We start from the raw sequence: 18276 nt of genomic DNA, 5'->3' as shown, positions 1-18276 counted from the left end.
CCTCTGCCTTAATCCAGCCCTGGTTTACTGGAGAGTCGTGGTGGCGGGGGGGTGGGGGGGGGCAGGGAGCTGTTGATGGTGTCGTGCGGCCCCAGCTCACCCCAGGTCAGAGGCGTCTCCGGGACACCTGCTAGGCCCTGACTGAAGATCTGGAAGCAGGCCACCCCCAGCAGCTCAAGAGTGGGGGCCATCCTGCCCAAGTTCCCTCCTCTGCCCTGCCCCCTCCTCAGGGTCGTCTGCCCCAAGGTCACCCCTCACCGCACCCTCCTGTCTGCTCAGTGATGCTCAACACTGCGGCTCTTTGACCCCAGATACTGACTGGGATTACAAGCCTGGAAGGAAAGGGGGCGGGGTTCCTCCTTTCTGAGATCCTCCCTCCTGAAGGCAATTCCAGGCAAAATACCTTTAAAAAACAAACAAACAAACAAACAAGGCAGCAAATAGAGCTCAGACTTCCTTTAAACTCCTCAGTCCATCTTCACAATCACCTTCTGAGGGCCCTTTGAGGCCCCACACTTGAGTCTGACCAAGACCCACCCGCAGCCTCTCAGGTCCCTGGACCCCATCAGGGGCTCGTGGCTGAGGTCTACATGGTGGTGGATTCCAGGGACCCTCACCCGGGGACTCACTGCCTTGGGAGACCTCTTGTGACCTGACCAAGGTCTTTGGGGCTGGGATAAAGTCACTAAAGGAACTGCAGTCATGTTGGGACAGGTGGCAGCTGGGTTTCCAAGAGGAAGAGGGCGAGGAAGGGACAGGAAGTGAGCCTGGGAAGATGGATTACAGAACAGGGGTGGCTGAAAAGAAAGCAAACCACGGTGGGATAGGGCAGAGAATCGGGGCTTGAGGAGGAGAGTCAAACACTGGCTCATCATAAGCCTGGGTGAGAGGAAATGAGAAGTGACCAGGGGTCAGGCCAAAAGCCAGGACTGACCAGGATTTCTCAAAGGAAACTAAGAAGCCGCCAGGTCATATTCCTTGGGTTCTGCCTGGGAACCCCCCATCAGGCCCCCTCCCTCTGCCTGTGGCCCCAATTACCAAGGCAGCCAGGGCTGAGACTGAGACTGATGCCCTAATACCCCTCTCAGCCTTGGAAAGCCTAACATCCCTCCAGCCCACGGAAACACTCAGCCCGGCCCCCACCAGGCCCCGAGGCCCACTCACCAAGCCTGGCACCCAGGTACAGAGAAGCTTAACGAAGGCAGTTTATGCATAAACATTACAGAAGAGCGTTTCCTGGCCAGGATTTTGAGAAGGAGCCGGAGACAGTAAGGGATGTGGTCCCTCCCAGAAAGGCACTTCTAACGAGGGCTGGGGCGGAAAATGAAAGGATGCATTTGGGAAGAGATGTGTGGGCCCACACAAGGGTCATGAGAGGGGCTAACCCCACAACCACAGGCAGGCCCCTCGGGGAAGGGTCAGCCTCCTCCAGATCCCACTACAAGCCTCTGAGGACCCGGCTCCCATCTGGGCCCCCCAACAACCATAGTACTCAGGGCTCAGGTAGCTGCTGGCAGAGCACCAGGTACCCCCCCTTCTGTGTGTCCTGAGTGCACCCCAAGGCTGGGCTCAGGAGTGCCTGAGCTTCGGGCCCCCAGCACACCTCTCTGGCCTGCCTGCCGCTGGCCTCCTCGAAGGCTGCATTTTACTGGCATCATTACCACCTTCCTGGGCCTCTCCCCTCCCCCGCCCATCCTCCTTAATCCTCCCAGGCCCTCTTCTCGGACATTCTCATCCTCCCCCATGGCTTCAGGTGCCACCTCGGGGGCTCATGATGCCCAGCCCAGTCTCATCAGCCTAGACCTCTCCCCTAAGCTCCAGACCTGATGATCAAACCTGGCCAAACATGCATGTCCCATAAACCCTCACACTCAACAGGTCTGATCGGCTTCCTCTTTCCCCCAAACCTCCTCCTCCAACATGCCCCCACTTCAACAGCACCACCCGTGATGCCTCAGCTTATCCCGGTGAGTGGATTTGCCTCCGGCCCCATCCCAGACTCCGGCACCAGGCTCCCGGCTCCCAGCTTCTGCCGTGTCTCTCGACGTCTCCCTGCCCCTGCCTTGCCCTCCCTAGCCCACCAGCCACTCTGTCACCAGAGCCAGGTCCCCAGTCACTAAGATCCAAGTGAAATACAAATTAGACGAAAAGGTGACTTAAGAACATAAAGGCAAAAACATGGGAAGAAGACAGGCAAGGCCCAGTGCCCAACCTCACACACAGCCCTTTTGTTTCATAATGAGAAACCAGGGTACCTCTTCTGCACGATGAAGCATTACCACACATTTTCTATTCACTTAAGACTCTCTGGAGAAAAGATTAATAATTTTACAAAGTCAGGGAAGGGAGGAGGGTGGCAAAGTGTTTAGGAAAAAGCAGTAACAATAAAACATTCCTTTCTCCCACGCAGACAAAACCCCTGGGGGGCTTCAGAGATAGCAGCAAGGCCGGCCCCTCTCTCGTTTGCGCTGTGGGGCTGCTTTGTGATCCAGACACCAAATCCCACTAGGCAGAAAAGCACAACACAAGCCTACTTATTATTTTCAAGGCAGAAGGGAAAAATCTAAAAAGGCAACAAATTGCAAACTTCCTTGCTAATCGCAGAGGATGGGAGAGGCTGTCGGAATCTAGTACTTTTTCTCTCCATCTGGTCTTAAAAAAACAGAAATTAGATACTCTGGTTCAACAATAGCAAGAAGGATTAAAAAAAAAAAAACCCAACCAGAATCATTGTCTAAAAGCCTGGCCCTTTCCACCTGTCCGATCATCAGCCCTATTAGGCTGGCCTGCTGCCCACCTCGCCATCTTGCTCTAGGAGAACGAAGCTGTTTGTTCCACATTTCCCTAACACACCGCGCCTTTACCCACATTGTTCCCTCTTCTGGGCATGCCCGTTCCATTGTCCATCTGGCAAACACTCAATAAGACAAATCAAATGTCTCCTCCCTTTCCGAAGGCTATCTGACCGTCTGACCCCTGGAGACCACTTTTTCATTTCTGCTCCCCTTTTCCTAATAGAAGTATCTGTTAAAGTACCTGTAGGGCGCCCAGGTGGCTCAGTTGGTTAAGCGACTGCCTTCGGCTCAGGTCATGATCCCGGGGTCCTGGGATTGAGTCCCGCATTGGGCTCCCTGCTCTGCGGGGAGCCTGCTTCTCCCTCTCCCACTCCCCCTTCTTGTGTTCCCTCTCCCGCTGTGTCTCTCTGTCAAATAAATAAATAAAATCTTTTAAAAAAATAAAAATAAAAATAAAGTACCTGTAACCCTTCAGCCTTCAGAGTGCTTCCCCTGTAGACTACAAACCCCTTGTGGGCAGGAAGCATGTCAACTTCTTCATCTTAGTATTCTCAGACCTAGCTCAGTGCCTGGTAAAAAAGAAGTCTTTAACAAGGGCGCCTGGGTGGCTCAGTCAGTTAAGCATCTGCCTTCAGCTCAGGTCATGATCCCAGGGATGGAGCCCCACGTCGGGCTCTCTGCTCAGTGCAGAGCCTGCTTCTCCCTCTGCCTGCCGCTGTTTGTGCTCTCTGACAAATAAATAGATAAAATCTTTTTTTAAAAAGTCTCTAACAAATGTCTACGGAATGAATAAAGATCTAACTGATCTCTTGGCTTTTAAGCAAACTATTCAAATGATCCTAGTTTTGGTGCCCTAGCGTCCCAGGTCCAGGGTAGCATAGCCCAGGAGTGCTAAGAGTGTGGCCCCATGAACAAATCATCTGTGTTGAAGGGCACTAATTACGCTTACACAGGTCCAAGTGCAGGGGCTTGGGAGGAGCCGAGAACAGCAATGTTCACATGTGGAAAGACAACCTCAACAAGACAGTAAATCCAGTCAACTCTCTCAGTCATGTTGATGGAGGAAAACGATGCAGCAAAAAAATTCCAACCAGTGGAGAATCCATAGATCAACATCATTAAGCCTTGAGACATGTATTATTTCATTGCAGCAAATTGGTCTTCCAGATTCCATTTGGCTCAAGCTACATCCATATAATAAAAGATGATAGGTATCTAATGCAGGGCTTTATGAAGCTTAACACCTGGTAATGCAGAGACCTGGGTAGGACAGGAAGTTCCCCTTACCTGGCACAGTCCTGGGGTGCCTGCCTAGATGGCTCTTGCAGCTCCCCTTCCTGATGTTGGTGGAAACCAGGACTACAGAGAGGACTTGACCCAAGGCTGCCCCAGCCAGGCCAAAGCCGGAATGGGCACTGGTAGGTTTTCCACGTCTCAGCCCTTTGTCCACAGCCTGCAAGCGGCTTTGCACAGCCACCTGCTCCCCTGTGCCCTCAGCTATGGCTGGCATTACCTAGGAACCAGACTCCAACTAACTAGGAAGATCAAAATGTGAAGAAGGTGGAAACCCGGCTAAGATGAGGGAGGCCCGGGAGAGGTGGGGCAGTGGCAACCTTTCCATCTACCAGAACACTGGCTAGTGTGAACTCCGCTGCACCAGGAAAGGAGAAACCATGGGCAAAGGGAGCAGCATGCTCTGACCCAGGGGTTAAAGAAATGAGGCAGAGAGGAGTTCAGAGCTGCACAAGGAAGATGGCTCTGGTCTGGGATGGCTTGATCCCAAATTTCCCTTTCCCCCTTTCCATTCAGCAGGCTTCATTCCCACCCCACAGTCTCTTCCTGGTCCCGCTGCATCTCCCCCCACTCCCCCAACTCCAGAGAACCCCCGCCCATACACTCACGCACAATACACAGCACCTATCCTGTGTGATCCACAACTCACTTCAACCTCTCCCACTCTCCAGCCCCAATTTCGTCCCCCAAACGGACTGCCCCTCCTTCTGTGTCTCCCCATCACCTTGCCTCAGAGTCTGGCCCCTAATTCCGTTTTCCATTTGTCCTTTCCCAGCCCACAGGCTTCCCCCCCAGGGGGTACTTCCTGCACTAGGCTCGCCTCCAGGCACCTGCTAGGGGCCAGCCACTTAACATTGACCACTCCCCTCAAGCCCCCAGCGACTCATTCCCCGCCCCCCGCCTGGGCGGCTGCAGTCCCTATACCTTTAACAAACCTCCACGTGCGTGTTAACGGCGGTGACAGCATTTCCTTGTCTCTCTGCTCCCGCCCCCGGAGGCGCCGCCCATTGGCCGCTGGGTTCCTCTGTTCTCGCTCTAATTGGCCTCGCTGCCGGACAGCTCCAACCAATGGCCTCTCCGCGCCTGTCTCCCTCCTCCGACCCTGAGCTCCCATTGGCTCCGAAGACTTAGGACCTGTTAGCGGGGCCTGGCGACGGGCGAATTCTTCCTTCCCCCGGGTAAACTCCCGGGCTGAGAAATTGGTTCCGAACCCAACGGAACCCAGCGCTGGGCGCCGCCGGGTCACGTGGCTGGCGGCCTCATGACGTGCGGGCTGCGAGGCGTCACCGTGACGTTCGGGCGACCTGCCGAGTGGCCCCGCTACCTCCACCACCTGTGCGGTGGCGGTGGCGTGATGGACCTGGGCCCGATGCGCAAGAGTTACCGCGGGGACCGAGAGGTGAGGCCACCGGGGCAGGGCCTCCCGCTGGGAGGGGTCCCCGAGTCATCCGCGAGGGGAGGAACCCCATGGGGTGGGTTTGGGGTCACCCCGTAGGAGAAGGGTGCCAAGGCAACCAATGGAGGGAGGAAGGGCTCTGGGGAAACAAGGATGAAGACAGGCAGCGGGTTGCAGTGGGTGAGAGCGCGAGCTCTGCAGGCGGCCCGGGGTGGGATCCTGCCACTCACGGGGTGCATCACTTGGGTCAATAACAACCTCTCTGGGCCTCAGTTTCCTCACCTGGGAAGTGAGTACCTAACTCGCAGGGATGGTGTGGACTTTGGTATTTGCAAAGTGCTTGGAACAGTGATAATCAGCTTCTAAATATTTGATAAGTAACACATGGGGGAGGGGTACTGACTCACGGAGGGAGGGGAGGAGAAAGCTCCTAGATCTCACTGCTGTCAGTCCTTTCCCTTACCTTTTGGAGAAGTTCTTTTCCTTTTCCCTCCTCAGAGGAGAAACCAACAGAACTTTTTTTGGAATTGAGGCCGGAGTTGCAGTTTCTAAATCTAGTTGTGTGTGAGCATTTCCAGAAATACTTGTTAAATAAACATGCAGTTTTTCACTGAACCTCAGACCTACTGAGAATTTGTGGGGGTGGAGCCCAGGAATATGGCTTTTTTTTTTTTTTAATGCTCCCCAAGTGATAGGTTTGACACTCATGACATGAAACTCTTGATTCATCCATCACTACTGTGGAACCTGGCGAGTTACGCCACGTTTTTATGCCTCTGTCCTCACCCGTAAAATAGAGCTAGCAGAATCTACTTCCTGGGTAGTACCACATACACAGTAAGAATTATATGTGTTTATTAAATAAAACTCTCCTTTCCCAGGCATTTGAGGAGACTCAGCTGACCTCCCTGGACCCCATGAAGCAGTTTGCTGCCTGGTTTGAAGAGGCTGTCCAGTGTCCTGACATAGGGGAGGCCAATGCCATGTGTCTGGCTACCTGCACCAGGTGGGCATAGCCGTGGGCCCGTCTGTGGGTGGGTACAGGTGAAGTAGGAAACTTACGAAGCTCTCAACTTGGTGGAATGCAAATTTATGGTTATAGCTGTGTTACTAACATGCTGTGTGGCCTCAGACAAGTTACTTGTCCTCTCTGGGCCTCGGTGTCCTTATCTGTAAACCAAAGATCAGACTTCACTTAATTCCATTTCAGTAATAAAATGTAGTGCCTCATTCATCTCTGCCCCTAATGCATTCACCCCCAGAACCCTTGTCTCCCTTATCTCCCCATCTACCCAATTCCCATCTGTCCTTTAAGAGCTACATCTCCTGGAACCTCTCCATAAAGCTCTCTCTCCCTCTCCTGAAATCTAGCACAGTGCTCGGCTGTATTATTTATTTGACAATCATATACCCCTGAGACACCTCTTCTAGTAGGCTGTTATTCAACTCTTGTCGCCCCCCCTCATTAAAGTGTAAGGCCTTGGGCGCCTGGGTGGCTTAGATGGTTAAGCGTCTGACTCTTGGTTTCGGCTCAGGTCATGATCTCAGGTTCTTAGGATTGAGCCCCGCCTCGGGCTCCCTGCTCAGTGGGGAGTCTGCTTCTCCCTTTCCCTCTGCTCCTCCCACTGCCCCCCCCCCCCAGCTTGCAAGCACACGTGCGCTCTCTCTCAAATAAATAAATAAAATCTTTTTTATAGAAGATTTTATTTAGGGGCGCCTGGGTGGCTCAGTCGTTAAGCATCTGCCTTTGGCTCAGGTCATGATCCCGGGGTCCTGGGATCGAGCCCCGCATCGGGCTCCCTGCTCTGCAGGAAGCCTGCTTCTCCCTCTCCCACTCCCCCTGCTTGTGTTCCCTCTCTCACTGTGTCTCTCTGTGTCAAATAAATAAATAAAATCTTTAAAAAAAAAAAAAAGGAATTTATTTGAGAGAGAGAGAGAGCTAGAGAGAGCACGAGTGGGGGTAGGGGGGAGAGGGGAAGCAGCCTCCCCCCTGAGCAAGGAGCCCGATGCGGGGCTCGATCCCAGGACCCTGGGATCATGACCTGAACCGAAGGCAGACGCTTAACGGACTGAGCCACCCAGGCGCCCCTAAATAAAATCTTTAAAAAAAAAAGTGTCAGGCCTTGAAGGCAGGGCTCTGGTACTGTGCCCCTGGATACCCCTCAGAGCTCTGAGCAGAAGTCCTAATGTAACTACCCTTTCTATGATCACTAAGCGTTGGCTGATTGCGTTATTGTTGGTCACCACCCTGAGAGCCTTGTTAGCCTGCTAGGACTGCCAAAATAAAATACCACAGACTGGTAGGTGTAACCAACAGAGATTTAGTTGCTCACAGTTCTGAAAGCTAGAAGTCCAAGATAAGGTGCTGTCAGAATCGGTTCCTAGTGAGGCCTCTCTTTCTAGCTTGTAGGTGGCCACCTTTTTGCTGTGTCCTCACATGGCCTTTCCATCATGCATGCTGAGAGCGGGGGGTGGGATGGGGGGTGGGGGTGGGGGGGAGGAGAAGGAGAGAGAGAGACATAGATATCTTTTCTGGACACCAGGCCTATTGGATTAGAGTCTCACCTTTATGACCTTATTTAATCTTAATTACCTCCCTAAAAGCTCTGTCTCCAAATACAATCACATTGAGGGTTAGGGCTTCAACCTAGAATTTTAGGGAGACACAGTTCAGTCCATAACAGGTCCCAGGCAGCAATGTCATACATGCACCTCTAGGACAAATCCCCAGGGTAGGGGGTGGGGGGTGGGGGGGATGGGTAGCCAGACAGTGCAGAATAAGGGGGCACAGGTGTGGGGAGCTCAGGGGAGCACCTGGGGAGAGAGATGGTAGCAAGGACAGTGATGTGGGTTCTGACCACACGCTCTGGTCTTTGCCCCAGAGACGGAAAACCCTCTGCCCGCATGGTGCTGCTGAAGGGCTTTGGCAAGGACGGCTTCCGCTTCTTCACTAACTTCGAGAGTCGGAAGGGAAAAGAGCTGGTAAGGGGCCTGCAGGGGCCAGCCCTGGCTTCCTTCATCACCCTCTGGTGCCACCCCTGCCCCAACCCACTTGCTGGCTGTGCTCAGGCACCGTCCTGCCTGTGGGCCTTGGCACTTGCCCTTCTCTTTGCCGTGAATGAGTGCTCTCTCTGACCACACCGCCTCCGTCATCTGCTTCCCTAAGTAGCTCCTGTCCCTTTGGCCCTCAGCCCCCATGTTGCCTCCTTGGGAAAGTCCTCGATCCCCATGCCACATCAGCTGTTCACCTTCGTGGTAACTCATAACTTTACTTTCTGCCTTTTTTTCAGTTTATAAGTGTGCATTTGTTTGTGTGCTTATGTGATGGATATTTGTCTCCTCTGCTAAACACCCAGTAAGCTCTGAGGAGGCAGAGGCTGCATCCGGTGTACCCCTCTTGTCCCCCCGGCACCTCTCATGGTGTCAAGCCCAGAGTTGATACTTAGTGTACATTCGATTCATGAATCCAAAGGACTCCCCGAGTCCATGCCGGCCGCAGATGCATTTCTGAGGACTTGCAAATCTATGGATGAGAGAAATGGCAAGCCTCACTTTGGTGTCCATCTGGCTTAGGTTTTCAGCACGGCTCTAGCACTTCCTGTGTGAACTTGGGCAGGTTCCTTAACCTCTCGGAGTCTGTCTCCACCCCTGTAAAAGTAGGCATACCTTTGAGGGTTTAAATGAGATGTGACAGTGAATGCATCCCCTGCAGGCCTGCATACTGCAAACTTCCTGCCTCCTTTCTGCATGGTGGAGGTGTTCTCCCTGCTGTTCGGATGGCCGACTGTGAATTCTCTTTCATTTCCAGGACTCCAATCCCTTTGCTTCCCTTGTCTTCTACTGGGAGCCCCTCAACCGTCAGGTGAGTGAGCATTCCCAGGATGGCCTGGGCCTCGTTATGGATGCGCCCAGTGGAGGGCCCCAGGCTGGGCAAACAGCCTGCCTCTCAAATAGCTCTTAATGAGCTGGTCTAGTTGGAGCCAGCAGTGGTGGGGCAGTGGAGAAGGGAAGAAAGAGAGGAAGGGGGCCTGTGTTGGTGGAGAGGGCAGATGGCATTGAATGCCATCTAGCCAGGGCCGTCCTTGAGCAGGTGCGCGTGGAGGGCTCCGTGAAGAAGCTGCCTGAAGAGGAGGCTGAGTGCTACTTTCACTCCCGCCCCAAGAGCAGCCAGATTGGGGCTGTGGTCAGTCGCCAGAGTTCTGTGATCCCTAATCGGGAGGTGAGTTGGGCTCCTCCTTAGTTCTCTGGGTGGCAGGGGCCTTAGCTCATCCCCCAACAGCTGTCCCCTGGGGGTGCCAGGGCCCTGTCTCTCCAGCAGAATGAAAGGATGGTCTCCCTGGGGGAGAGGGGGAAATGGGCTTCCTTTGTCTGACCCTCTGGTTGGACTATGCTCCCAGAGGAGAGAGGCCAGCCTCCCTTGCTCACCTGTGTCCCCAGGCCTGGCACACAGCACATGCTTAGTAAATGGTTATTAAGTGATCACTGACCCGGTCTGGGCCTTCCTCTATTTCCTTCCCCTGGACAGTATCTGAGAAAGAAAAATGAGGAACTGGAGCAGCTCTACCGAGAACAAGAGGTGCCAAAGCCAAAGTACTGGTGAGTGATATCTGGTGGTCGTCCAGACAGGGGCCCCAGAACCCTCATGTTTACTCAAAACCACTCTTACCTGCAGAATTACAGATCTACTCCCCCCACCCCCCACTAGGAATCCTCTTTGGATTCATCCCAGCAGCTTCCTTCAAGGGGCCCTGAGATGGGCTGGGGTGGGGACCGGGGGGTGACCTGCTGGAAAAATGCACAGAGTACCAAACCCACTGCCTCTCCTTGAAGGGGTGGCTACATCTTGTACCCGCAAGTGGTAGAGTTCTGGCAAGGCCAAACCAATCGTCTGCATGACCGGATCATCTTTCGGCGGGGCCTGCCAACAGAAGACTCCCCTCTGGGATCCATGACCCACCGTGGGGAGGAAGACTGGCTCTATGAGAGACTTGCACCCTGACTTCCAATCTGCTGGCACCAACTGGAGCTGGGGCCGGGTGCTAAGAGAGGGTGTGGGATGGCGAGTGGGACCCTTCTAAACTCAGCCCATTTCCCTCCCCACCCCTTATTTTTAAGGCTCTTCAGAGTTCAAGCTCCGAATTCTGTATTTTCGGTTGGCTCTCAAGTAGGTAGTCTAGTGGAGCATAAACAGTGGCGTAGAGAATCACAAATGGGGGAAAAAAAAAATCCCGTAATTATTTTCTTGACCTTGAATATGATTTATTGGAATAGCTCCCTCTAGAGGTAGTAGCTGGCGTGATTCCCTTTTCTAGAGACCCTGGGTGGGCCCCCCCGCGGCCCTGTCCACTAGGGTATGATTGAGTCATACTGCCTGAAGCTGACTGGTTCCAGCATAACCACCTGAGCCAATCTGGCTGATCCGTCCTTTTCTTGTCAACAATTTGAAATCTGAAATGGAGAGACCCAGAGCATGAGAGGCATTGTAGCTAAGTCCTACAGTGGTGATGGCAGCCAAGAAGCAAGCCTCCAGGTGCTGTTCCTGTAACTCCCGGAGTGACCTTGGATCCCGCCTTCCCATGTCTGGGCTGTGTAACTCCTCCTCCTGCCTCAAAACACCCATTATCCCTGGTTTTGTTTTGGTGTTTGTTTTTTAAAGGAAGTTTTTGGCTTGAACTAGCCAGAATCACTTTCTGTTGCTTGCAACTAAAGGAAACCTCATTAACTTACTTACTACTAGGGTATTTTTATAGCCCTGTACCCCACTGATAACTGCCTCCCGTTATCTGAAGCACAACAACGTGGAAAAGAGATGAAATGTATTCTCTGGAGCTCCAAAGAACCCAGAGGTGGGAGTTGCATGGACATAGATTTTCCTCTCTCAGTTCGGGGAGAGACTTCAGACAACCAGGGCTGCCTAAGGGGGAGTGGACTGTTAGGTAGCAAGTGTCTCCAGAAGTATTCGATCCCTGGTAGTCAGGAGTTTTATAGAAGGGATTCATGTGCTGGTACCTACAAGCCAGGCAGATTTCAATGAAGCTTTACTTTACATATTTGTTTCTGAGAGCTACGTATGTGCGTATATACACATACATATGTATATTTCATTTTCCAGGTATAAAATTGTTACAGAGATGATACCTTTTTTTTTTTTTTAAGATTTTGTTTATTTAGTTGAGAGAGAGAATGAGATAGAGCATGAGAAGGGGACGGGTCAGAGGGAGAAGCAGACTTCCTGCCGAGCAGGGAGCCCGATGCAGGACTTGATCCCAGGACTCCAGGATCATGACCTGAGCTGAAGGCAGTTGCTTAACCAACTGAGCCACCCAGGCGCCTGAGATGATACCTTTCTGACTACTCATGCATCCCCTTCACCAACTCCCCACCTCTATGGATGATGACTCCGAGACACAGGTTTTCATCCATCCTGGACTTACCCAGGGAGCTTTAATCACATGTGATTTCACTGGTTTGAGTGACGTCTGAACTTTGGGAAACTTAAGAGCTCCCCAGGGAATTCTGTGCAGCCAAAAGTTGAGACCCCGGGTTTAGATCTACTCGGTGTGGTCCACAGACCAGCAGCAACACCACTTGGGAGCCCACCTCAGACCCATGAATCCCATTCTGCATTTAATAAGCGCGCCCCCCCCCCCCCCCGCCAGTGACCGGATGCATTGTCCCCAACTTCCACAAACAAACGACCTCCCACCCTCACCACTGGATTCTTCATCAAGGCTGGGCTGAACTGTATTTGCACACTCCTTGAGCACAAGTCTGGTGACAAGGACAACTTAAATGAATGGCCTACAGGCCAGGCTGGGTAAATGTTTGCTGTGACTAAGCCAGAATCCAAGAACTATTATTTGTACGTGTTGGCATGGAACTTGCCAAGTCTGTACACGGTTTCATTCCACTGTGTGGGTGTGTGCTCTGCTTCAGTGTCTGCCATTAAGTGGTTCCTCCAAGGGAGGCCCTCTCGGTGTTGATCGCCCTCGTAAACCCAAGTGCAGGAAGGCACAATGCTAACCCTGTGGCCACTGAAGGAGAGGGTGCTGGGGTGCCCTTCTGTACCTTGTCCCGTTACTAGGAGCTCTGTATCCCCCACCCCCTAGCTCTGAGCCTGCTTTCAGCTGTCCCTTTCCTGTTCTTTGACAATCACTGTGCCAAGTCTGTAATAAAACTTCGTCAGCCGTGTGTGACATTAATGTTCAACCTGGCCTGGTCGCATCCTCCCATCCCCCACCAGCCCAGGAAGGAGGGAAGTTGGGGGGTTTAAGGGCCCCCCCCCCACCTCACTCCTCCTCTTCCTAGAGGTAGGGCGGCCAGCAGGGGGAGCCCGCCGCCCAGGGTTGGCTCCTCCTGGGCAGTGCAGGCCAGTTGGAGCCGGCCCCTCCTGCCTCCCCCATCCCCCTGTTGGGTCGTGTCCCAGTGAAACTGTGGCCGATAACCCGTAGCCTCTCACAGCTCCTGCCCATATTTGCACTCTCGGTTCCTCCTCCTCTGGCCTCATGAAAGCTTGCAGCTGCCTCCCTCTGACTCCCTGGCCAGCCAGATTGCCCTTTGGCTTTTAGCACACACCCACCCCCTGCCTCCCAGCTTAGGGATATATGTGGGGGTTTCCCTGGAAGATTCCTGCGGACATCACTTAAAGGCTGGAGCAGGATCTCACGCACCAGGCAGAGGGGCCGTAGACCCTCTCACCTAAGAGGGGTAATGGTGGCCGTGTGGTGCCAGTATTGGGTAGAAGCCGGGCTTGGTGGCCCAGGCCCAGCCTCATTCCCAGCCACCACCTCCGTCAAGGAACCTCAGGATGGGCTGAAGTGGCAGGCCCCTCTGGTCTGGTGTCTCAGAGGACACTCAGCCTCCGAGCTGGTTAGCTTTCCCCCATTGGTGCCAGAATCAGGATTCCGAGCCCCAGGCATTACCCTCTGCCACCCTACCTCCTCTTCTGCAGAAGGTGACTGGACTGCATTCTTTGTTCTGAGCCTCAGTTTCCCATCCCCCCGAGCAGAGGCGGAATCAACCGTGGAGGGGGCTGTGGGCAGCAGTCGTTGCATAGGCCAGCTCTGGCTTCAGTCCCAGCTCCACTGTGGCGAGCAGGTGGCTTCACTTCCCAGCCTCAACTCAGCTGGAAATTGGGGATAATGACAGCACCTGTCTCAGGTGATGAGGGGACTGACCAAGGAACCTCATGGAGTACTTGCCACAGGGCCTGGTCCATTGTAAGCTCTCTGCAAACCCTGGCTATTCACAGTGGACAGGGCTAGAGTAGGGGGGAAGGCAGCTCCTCCATGGGACATTTTATGGATTGGGTAATCAGACGGACCCTAGAAAGTTCTATATGGTGGGAGGGATAGGGGAAGAGGCCTTGGGCATGCTTGAACCAGCCTGCCTTCCCTCCCTCCAGCTCCTGGTGTCCCTCACTCATCCTCAGAGCTCTCCCTGGCCTGGGTGAAGCCACCCAACAAAGGTCCCCTTGTACGGGTCTGTTTGTTTTGGTAATAAATTTCCTGAGCAACACTCCCTGGGGTGGGGTGGCCCGACAGCCTGCAAGGAGCTGACCTGGAAGCTGCAGGATCACATTGCTTAGTGGCCACCTTGGTTTCTCCCTGTTCCCTCCAAGAGCTCCAGAGATGTGTCCCAATTTTTTTCTAGCTCCCAGCTCCTGGGGCTTGAGAAAGATCTGGATCTAACAGCACAGAGAGCACACTCTTTCCTCTTCCTTAACCAGAAGCTGTGGGCTATGGTGGAGTTCCTTAATAAAGGAAGGGGGAGGAAACCAATATTAACTGAGCACCTACTATAGGATTGCTTATGGGGCACTTAATACTGACCATTCCCACGAAATACATATTATTACAGAAGAGGAACTGGAAGTTTAGAGAACGTTTTTTAAAAAAAGTATTCCCCAGGGCGCCTGGGTGGCTCAGTTAGTTAGGCGACTGCCTTTGGCTCAGGTCATGATCCCGGAGTTCGGGATCGAGTCCTGCATCAGGATTCCCTGCTCAGCAGGGAGCATGCTTCTCCCTCTGACCCCTTCCCTCTCATGCTCTCAATCTCTCTCTAAAAAAAAAAAAAGTATTCCCCAAATCACCCAGCTACTAAGCAGTGGGATGAGAATTTGAGTCCTGATCCTAAACCAAACCCCTGCAACTGTGGGGTCAGTCACCAAAGGTCTCCTCCACTCTCTAGAGCCCCTGATGGTCTCTCTGTTGACCACTGAGCTGAAACTAGCCTCTTCCTTTGCGTATTTTTATACTGACAACGCCCTTTCTTTTTTAATAAAAAAGATCTTATTTTTAATAATCTATAGACCCAATGTGGGGCTTGAACTTACAACCCCCGGATCAAGAGTCACGTGCTCTACCGACTGAGCCAGCCAGGCACCCCCTGGGGACCCTTCCTGACGCTTGAAAGGAACCCTGAGCACTTCACTTACAGGCAGGGAATAAAGGCATGAGAAACAGTCCTCAGGAAATGTAAGACAAAAAGCATAAGTAGGTTCTCTGCTTTTGCAGCATTGTTTATTACAAAGAGAGAAACCTACAATTATTATTTTTTTAAACAAAATTCAAAGCTCCAGGACTCATCTCTGGGGCTTGTCCTTCTTAAATACCAGTAGGAGGGGAGAAGAGAGCTGACTGCTTTTAGGTCCTACCACAGCTTCCCTACCTGCTCCCCGATTTTGGACCCATGAGCCAGTGCAGTGTCCCTTTGAAGAGGTGTGCAGGAACCCACGGGGTCCCTCACCTGGATTTCTGCAGCAGCACCCCTCCCCCCCAGAGTGCCAGTGACCTCCTCTCCCAACACACCTGGGGGCAAAGTTCCAGGAAGTTTCCCTCTTGTGGTAGGAGGTGAGCTCAAGTTCAGGGTCTCCGCCTCCTCCAGCTCCAGGAAACCACCCCATCATGTGGCTTCAGGAAAAGTCACGTTCAGAATTGGTCCAGGGAACAGTTGTGGAAGCAGCAATCGAAACTCACCCTTGACCCTGTGCCCCAGGAGGAGGCGAAGTCTGTCCGCCCCCTCTCTCCGTCCCTCGCCATGCCCACCTCCCTGCCGGCGCCGCGACTTTGAGGAGGGCTGTCCTTCCTGGGTGGGACTTTTCATCCTTGGACTGGAGTGCCTTTGTACGTGCTGGGGGACGTGGGGGGATGCTGGGAGAACCCAGACCTTCCAGAAAGCTGGGGCACATAAATACAAACCTAGAACCAGCCATTTCCTGCCAGCAGGCATCAACTGCCCCCACAGCGTCAGCTGTGGCCAAGGAGGCCGGCGTGGCAAGCTCCTGTCTCAGATCCGGCTGACGGCAGGAGTAGGGAGGTGTCAGCGTCCTCCTTGGCCCCCCTCACTGTCCTTTGCCCTCCCTGTCGTCAAAGAGGTTGGGGTTCTCTGCCAACGTGGCCCGGACTTTCTTCTTCTCCTTGAAGCGGCCCGAATTGGAGACTTTGACGTGCTTGCCTTTTGTGTTCTTGTCCACAATCTTCTCCAGGCGGGTGTTAAAGTTGCCGTTGGGGGCCCCGCCCTCGGGCCTCGGGGCCTCGGCGCTGCCCTCGGTTTGAGCATAGGTGTCGGGGATCTCATACAGCACCTTGGGAGCTGATTTCTTTTTCCGGAGGAAGGTCAGCTTCCACCAGCCAGCCTCGGTCATGGTGGTCCCTGGAGCCGAGGGGGGTGCTTTCTGCAGGAGCAGGGTGGGACAGTGAAAGGGGTCAGTGGAGAGAAGGGGGGTGCCCTGGAGCAGCCCTCTCTAAACTCCTAATCATAGGCTATTGTAAGAGTCCAGGCCTGAGGGGCGCCTGGGTGGCTCGGTTGTTAAGCGTCTGCCTTCGGCTCAGGTCATGATCCAGGGTCCTGGGATCGAGTCCCGCATCGGGCTCCCTGCTCCACGGGAAGCCTGCTTCTCCCTCTCCCTCACTCCCCCTGCTGTGTTCCCTCTCTCGCGTTCTCTCTCTGTGTCAAATAAGTAAAATAAAATCTTAAAAAAAAAAAAAAAGAGTCCAGGCCCGAAAGGATTGAAGGTGGGAACCAAATGAACCCGGGGTTCAGATAAGCGCTACAATAGGAGAAGAGGGGGGTTTGGGGAATGATTGGCATCGGATGGACAGAAACACCCTGTGCATTTTGCCTGGAATTCATTACAAAATAAAGAGGATTTATGATTTGGAGAGTAATTTGGACTTCCCAGTGGGGGCCAGCCAGGGTGAAGGAGCTGTTGTGGTTTTTTTCTAAGTGGGAGGAGCCTCAGGGCAGGCAGGGGAAGTCCTGAGGACTGTACCAGCCTCGTGACCTCTAGCAAGGGACTTCTCTGGACCTCAGTGTCCTCACCTGTCCCTTCCCGCGCTAACATTTAGCTCTAATGTTAATCCCAGCCCTCGGAGGGAGGCACGCTCTGCACAGTAATACGTGATAACGGTGATAATTACTGAGGGATAGCTACTTTCCCCTCTAGCTTCCATGAGGACAGGAGTTTGCAGGGAGGTTTGGTGGGGTCACAAGGTCCACATGAGATACGGTTATCACAGGCCAGACTCTCCACAAGGAACCCAACGGAGGTGGGGCTTGGGGGCTGACATCCAGGCTTCTCCACTGACAAGCGATGTGCCCTGCGGTGATACGGCCCCACATGGAGGTGGCCTCATCTTTTACTCATTTCCACAGAGGTGTTGTCTGAGCTAGTGGGAGTTCTGGGAGATGAGTCTGCTGGGACATCGTTGGCAGGTGGGGCATGTAAAATGGAAGGAGACAGCAGACTGGAGGAGTTCCGAGCAGCAAAAGGGCAGGCAGAGGGGTGAGAAATCGAGGCATCTCTGGTCCTGGAGAGGTCCTGGTTCTCAGGACCCTGCATGTGGCTGGGAAGGGTCCTGGGGAGGGGGCAGTAGCCCAGAAAGCTAGATGGTCAGGCGGTCTGAGCACAGGCAAATAGATCACCTCCTTTTAAAAACCAGTGGTCTTAACTACATTTTCTAAAAAGACCAGAAAGAAATACGACAAATGATGAATAGTGGTTTTCTTTATGGAGAAGGAACAGAGGATGTTTTCTCCCACTATTTCTCATTTCTAGACATTCCATAATGAGCGTGGATTTTTTTTTTTTCTAGAGGGGGAGCAAATCAAATTTGGGGAAAACGAAAGCAGGATACTGACCTAGGCTTGGAATGGGTTGAGTGCCCGCCTCCGTGGGCCCCTTGCTGCTCTTGTCCCCTGTCCCTCCACATACTCAGCCTCATGCCCAGAGCGCATGCCTGATGGATTCCTTCCTACCTCTTGTATGGGAAGTAGATCCCACATTGCTAGCTCTGTCCCTCCAGCTGAGTTCAAGCAGCGGGAGAAGCCCAGGGGAGATCTTGTGCAGCTTCCACTTAGAAAGCGGAGGAGGGGGTGAGAGTGGCCGGGGAAATACTTTCAGGGCACCCTGGAGAGGTGAGTGCATGAAGGGGACAGCCTGAGAGGTTTGCTTTGGCAGCTTGCCCCACCTGGGCTTAGCACAACCTTGCACAGAACTTGGTGTTCCGTTTCTGGAAGGAGTTGTGGGGAGGGCACTTGCTTGGCCCATGGGTACCACTCGCCTGGTCTGGGGCAAGGCCCACGACCCCACCACCGCCCATCCGGGGTTGGATGGGAGGAACTCAGGGAGTGGAGGATCCGGCTCGTGGCTGACAGTAACCATCTGACTGCCCACCTCTTTGAGAGACCGTGCTTCTGCCCCTGCAGCTAAAACACACCTCCTTTAGCGGGTGCCACAGATCGGCATCCACAGGGCTTAACTCTCCTTGGCATGAAGGAAGTGACAGATCA

General features: G+C 53.4%; 3 protein-coding genes across 6 annotated transcripts in view; 1 reads left to right on the top strand and 2 right to left on the bottom strand.

Annotated features, from left to right (window-relative positions):
- Nucleotides 1-5088, bottom strand: part of SP6 (Sp6 transcription factor) — a 73959-nt gene extending 68871 nt beyond the window's left edge. Inside the window, exon 1 of one of the 4 annotated variants that reach the window (XM_035026956.1) lies at nt 5013-5088. The gene's annotated coding sequence lies outside the window, so the exon portion shown is untranslated. Of the gene's footprint in view, nt 1-4082; nt 4991-5012 lie in introns of those variants that run through there. The other 3 variants (XM_035026959.1, XM_035026957.1, XM_035026958.1) reach the window with 3 other exon arrangements.
- Nucleotides 5089-5205: 117 nt separating this feature from the next.
- On the top strand, nt 5206-11690 carry PNPO (pyridoxamine 5'-phosphate oxidase). Its single transcript, XM_035026951.1, has 7 exons — nt 5206-5487; nt 6366-6490; nt 8367-8466; nt 9293-9346; nt 9575-9703; nt 10010-10080; nt 10315-11690. Exons 1-7 carry the CDS (start codon nt 5350-5352, stop codon nt 10481-10483), a joined length of 786 nt encoding a protein of 261 aa, XP_034882842.1. The 5' UTR covers nt 5206-5349; the 3' UTR covers nt 10484-11690.
- A 3027-nt stretch (nt 11691-14717) lies between these two features.
- On the bottom strand, nt 14718-16441 carry PRR15L (proline rich 15 like). Its single transcript, XM_035026950.1, has one exon. It carries the CDS (start codon nt 16127-16129, stop codon nt 15827-15829), a length of 303 nt encoding a protein of 100 aa, XP_034882841.1. The 5' UTR covers nt 16130-16441; the 3' UTR covers nt 14718-15826.
- Between the last annotated feature and the right edge of the window lie 1835 nt (nt 16442-18276).

This window comes from Mirounga leonina, unplaced genomic scaffold (genome assembly GCF_011800145.1).
Source record: "Mirounga leonina isolate KUSES-001 unplaced genomic scaffold, KU_Mleo_1.0 Mir_200, whole genome shotgun sequence".
Taxonomy (NCBI): Eukaryota; Metazoa; Chordata; class Mammalia; order Carnivora; family Phocidae; genus Mirounga; species Mirounga leonina.
Note: the sequence above shows the minus strand (reverse complement) of the source record. Positions and strands in the feature narration are given on the sequence as shown.

Coding starts and splice junctions, on each gene's coding strand:
- PRR15L (XM_035026950.1), bottom strand. CDS start 16,129: ATGACCGAGGCTGGCTGGTGGAAGCTGACCTTCCTCCGGAAAAAGAAA.
- PNPO (XM_035026951.1), top strand. CDS start 5,350: ATGACGTGCGGGCTGCGAGGCGTCACCGTGACGTTCGGGCGACCTGCC. Junction 5,488..6,365: donor GTTACCGCGGGGACCGAGAG/GTGAGGCCACCG, acceptor CTCCTTTCCCAG/GCATTTGAGGAGACTCAGCT. Junction 8,467..9,292: donor GTCGGAAGGGAAAAGAGCTG/GTAAGGGGCCTG, acceptor TTTCATTTCCAG/GACTCCAATCCCTTTGCTTC.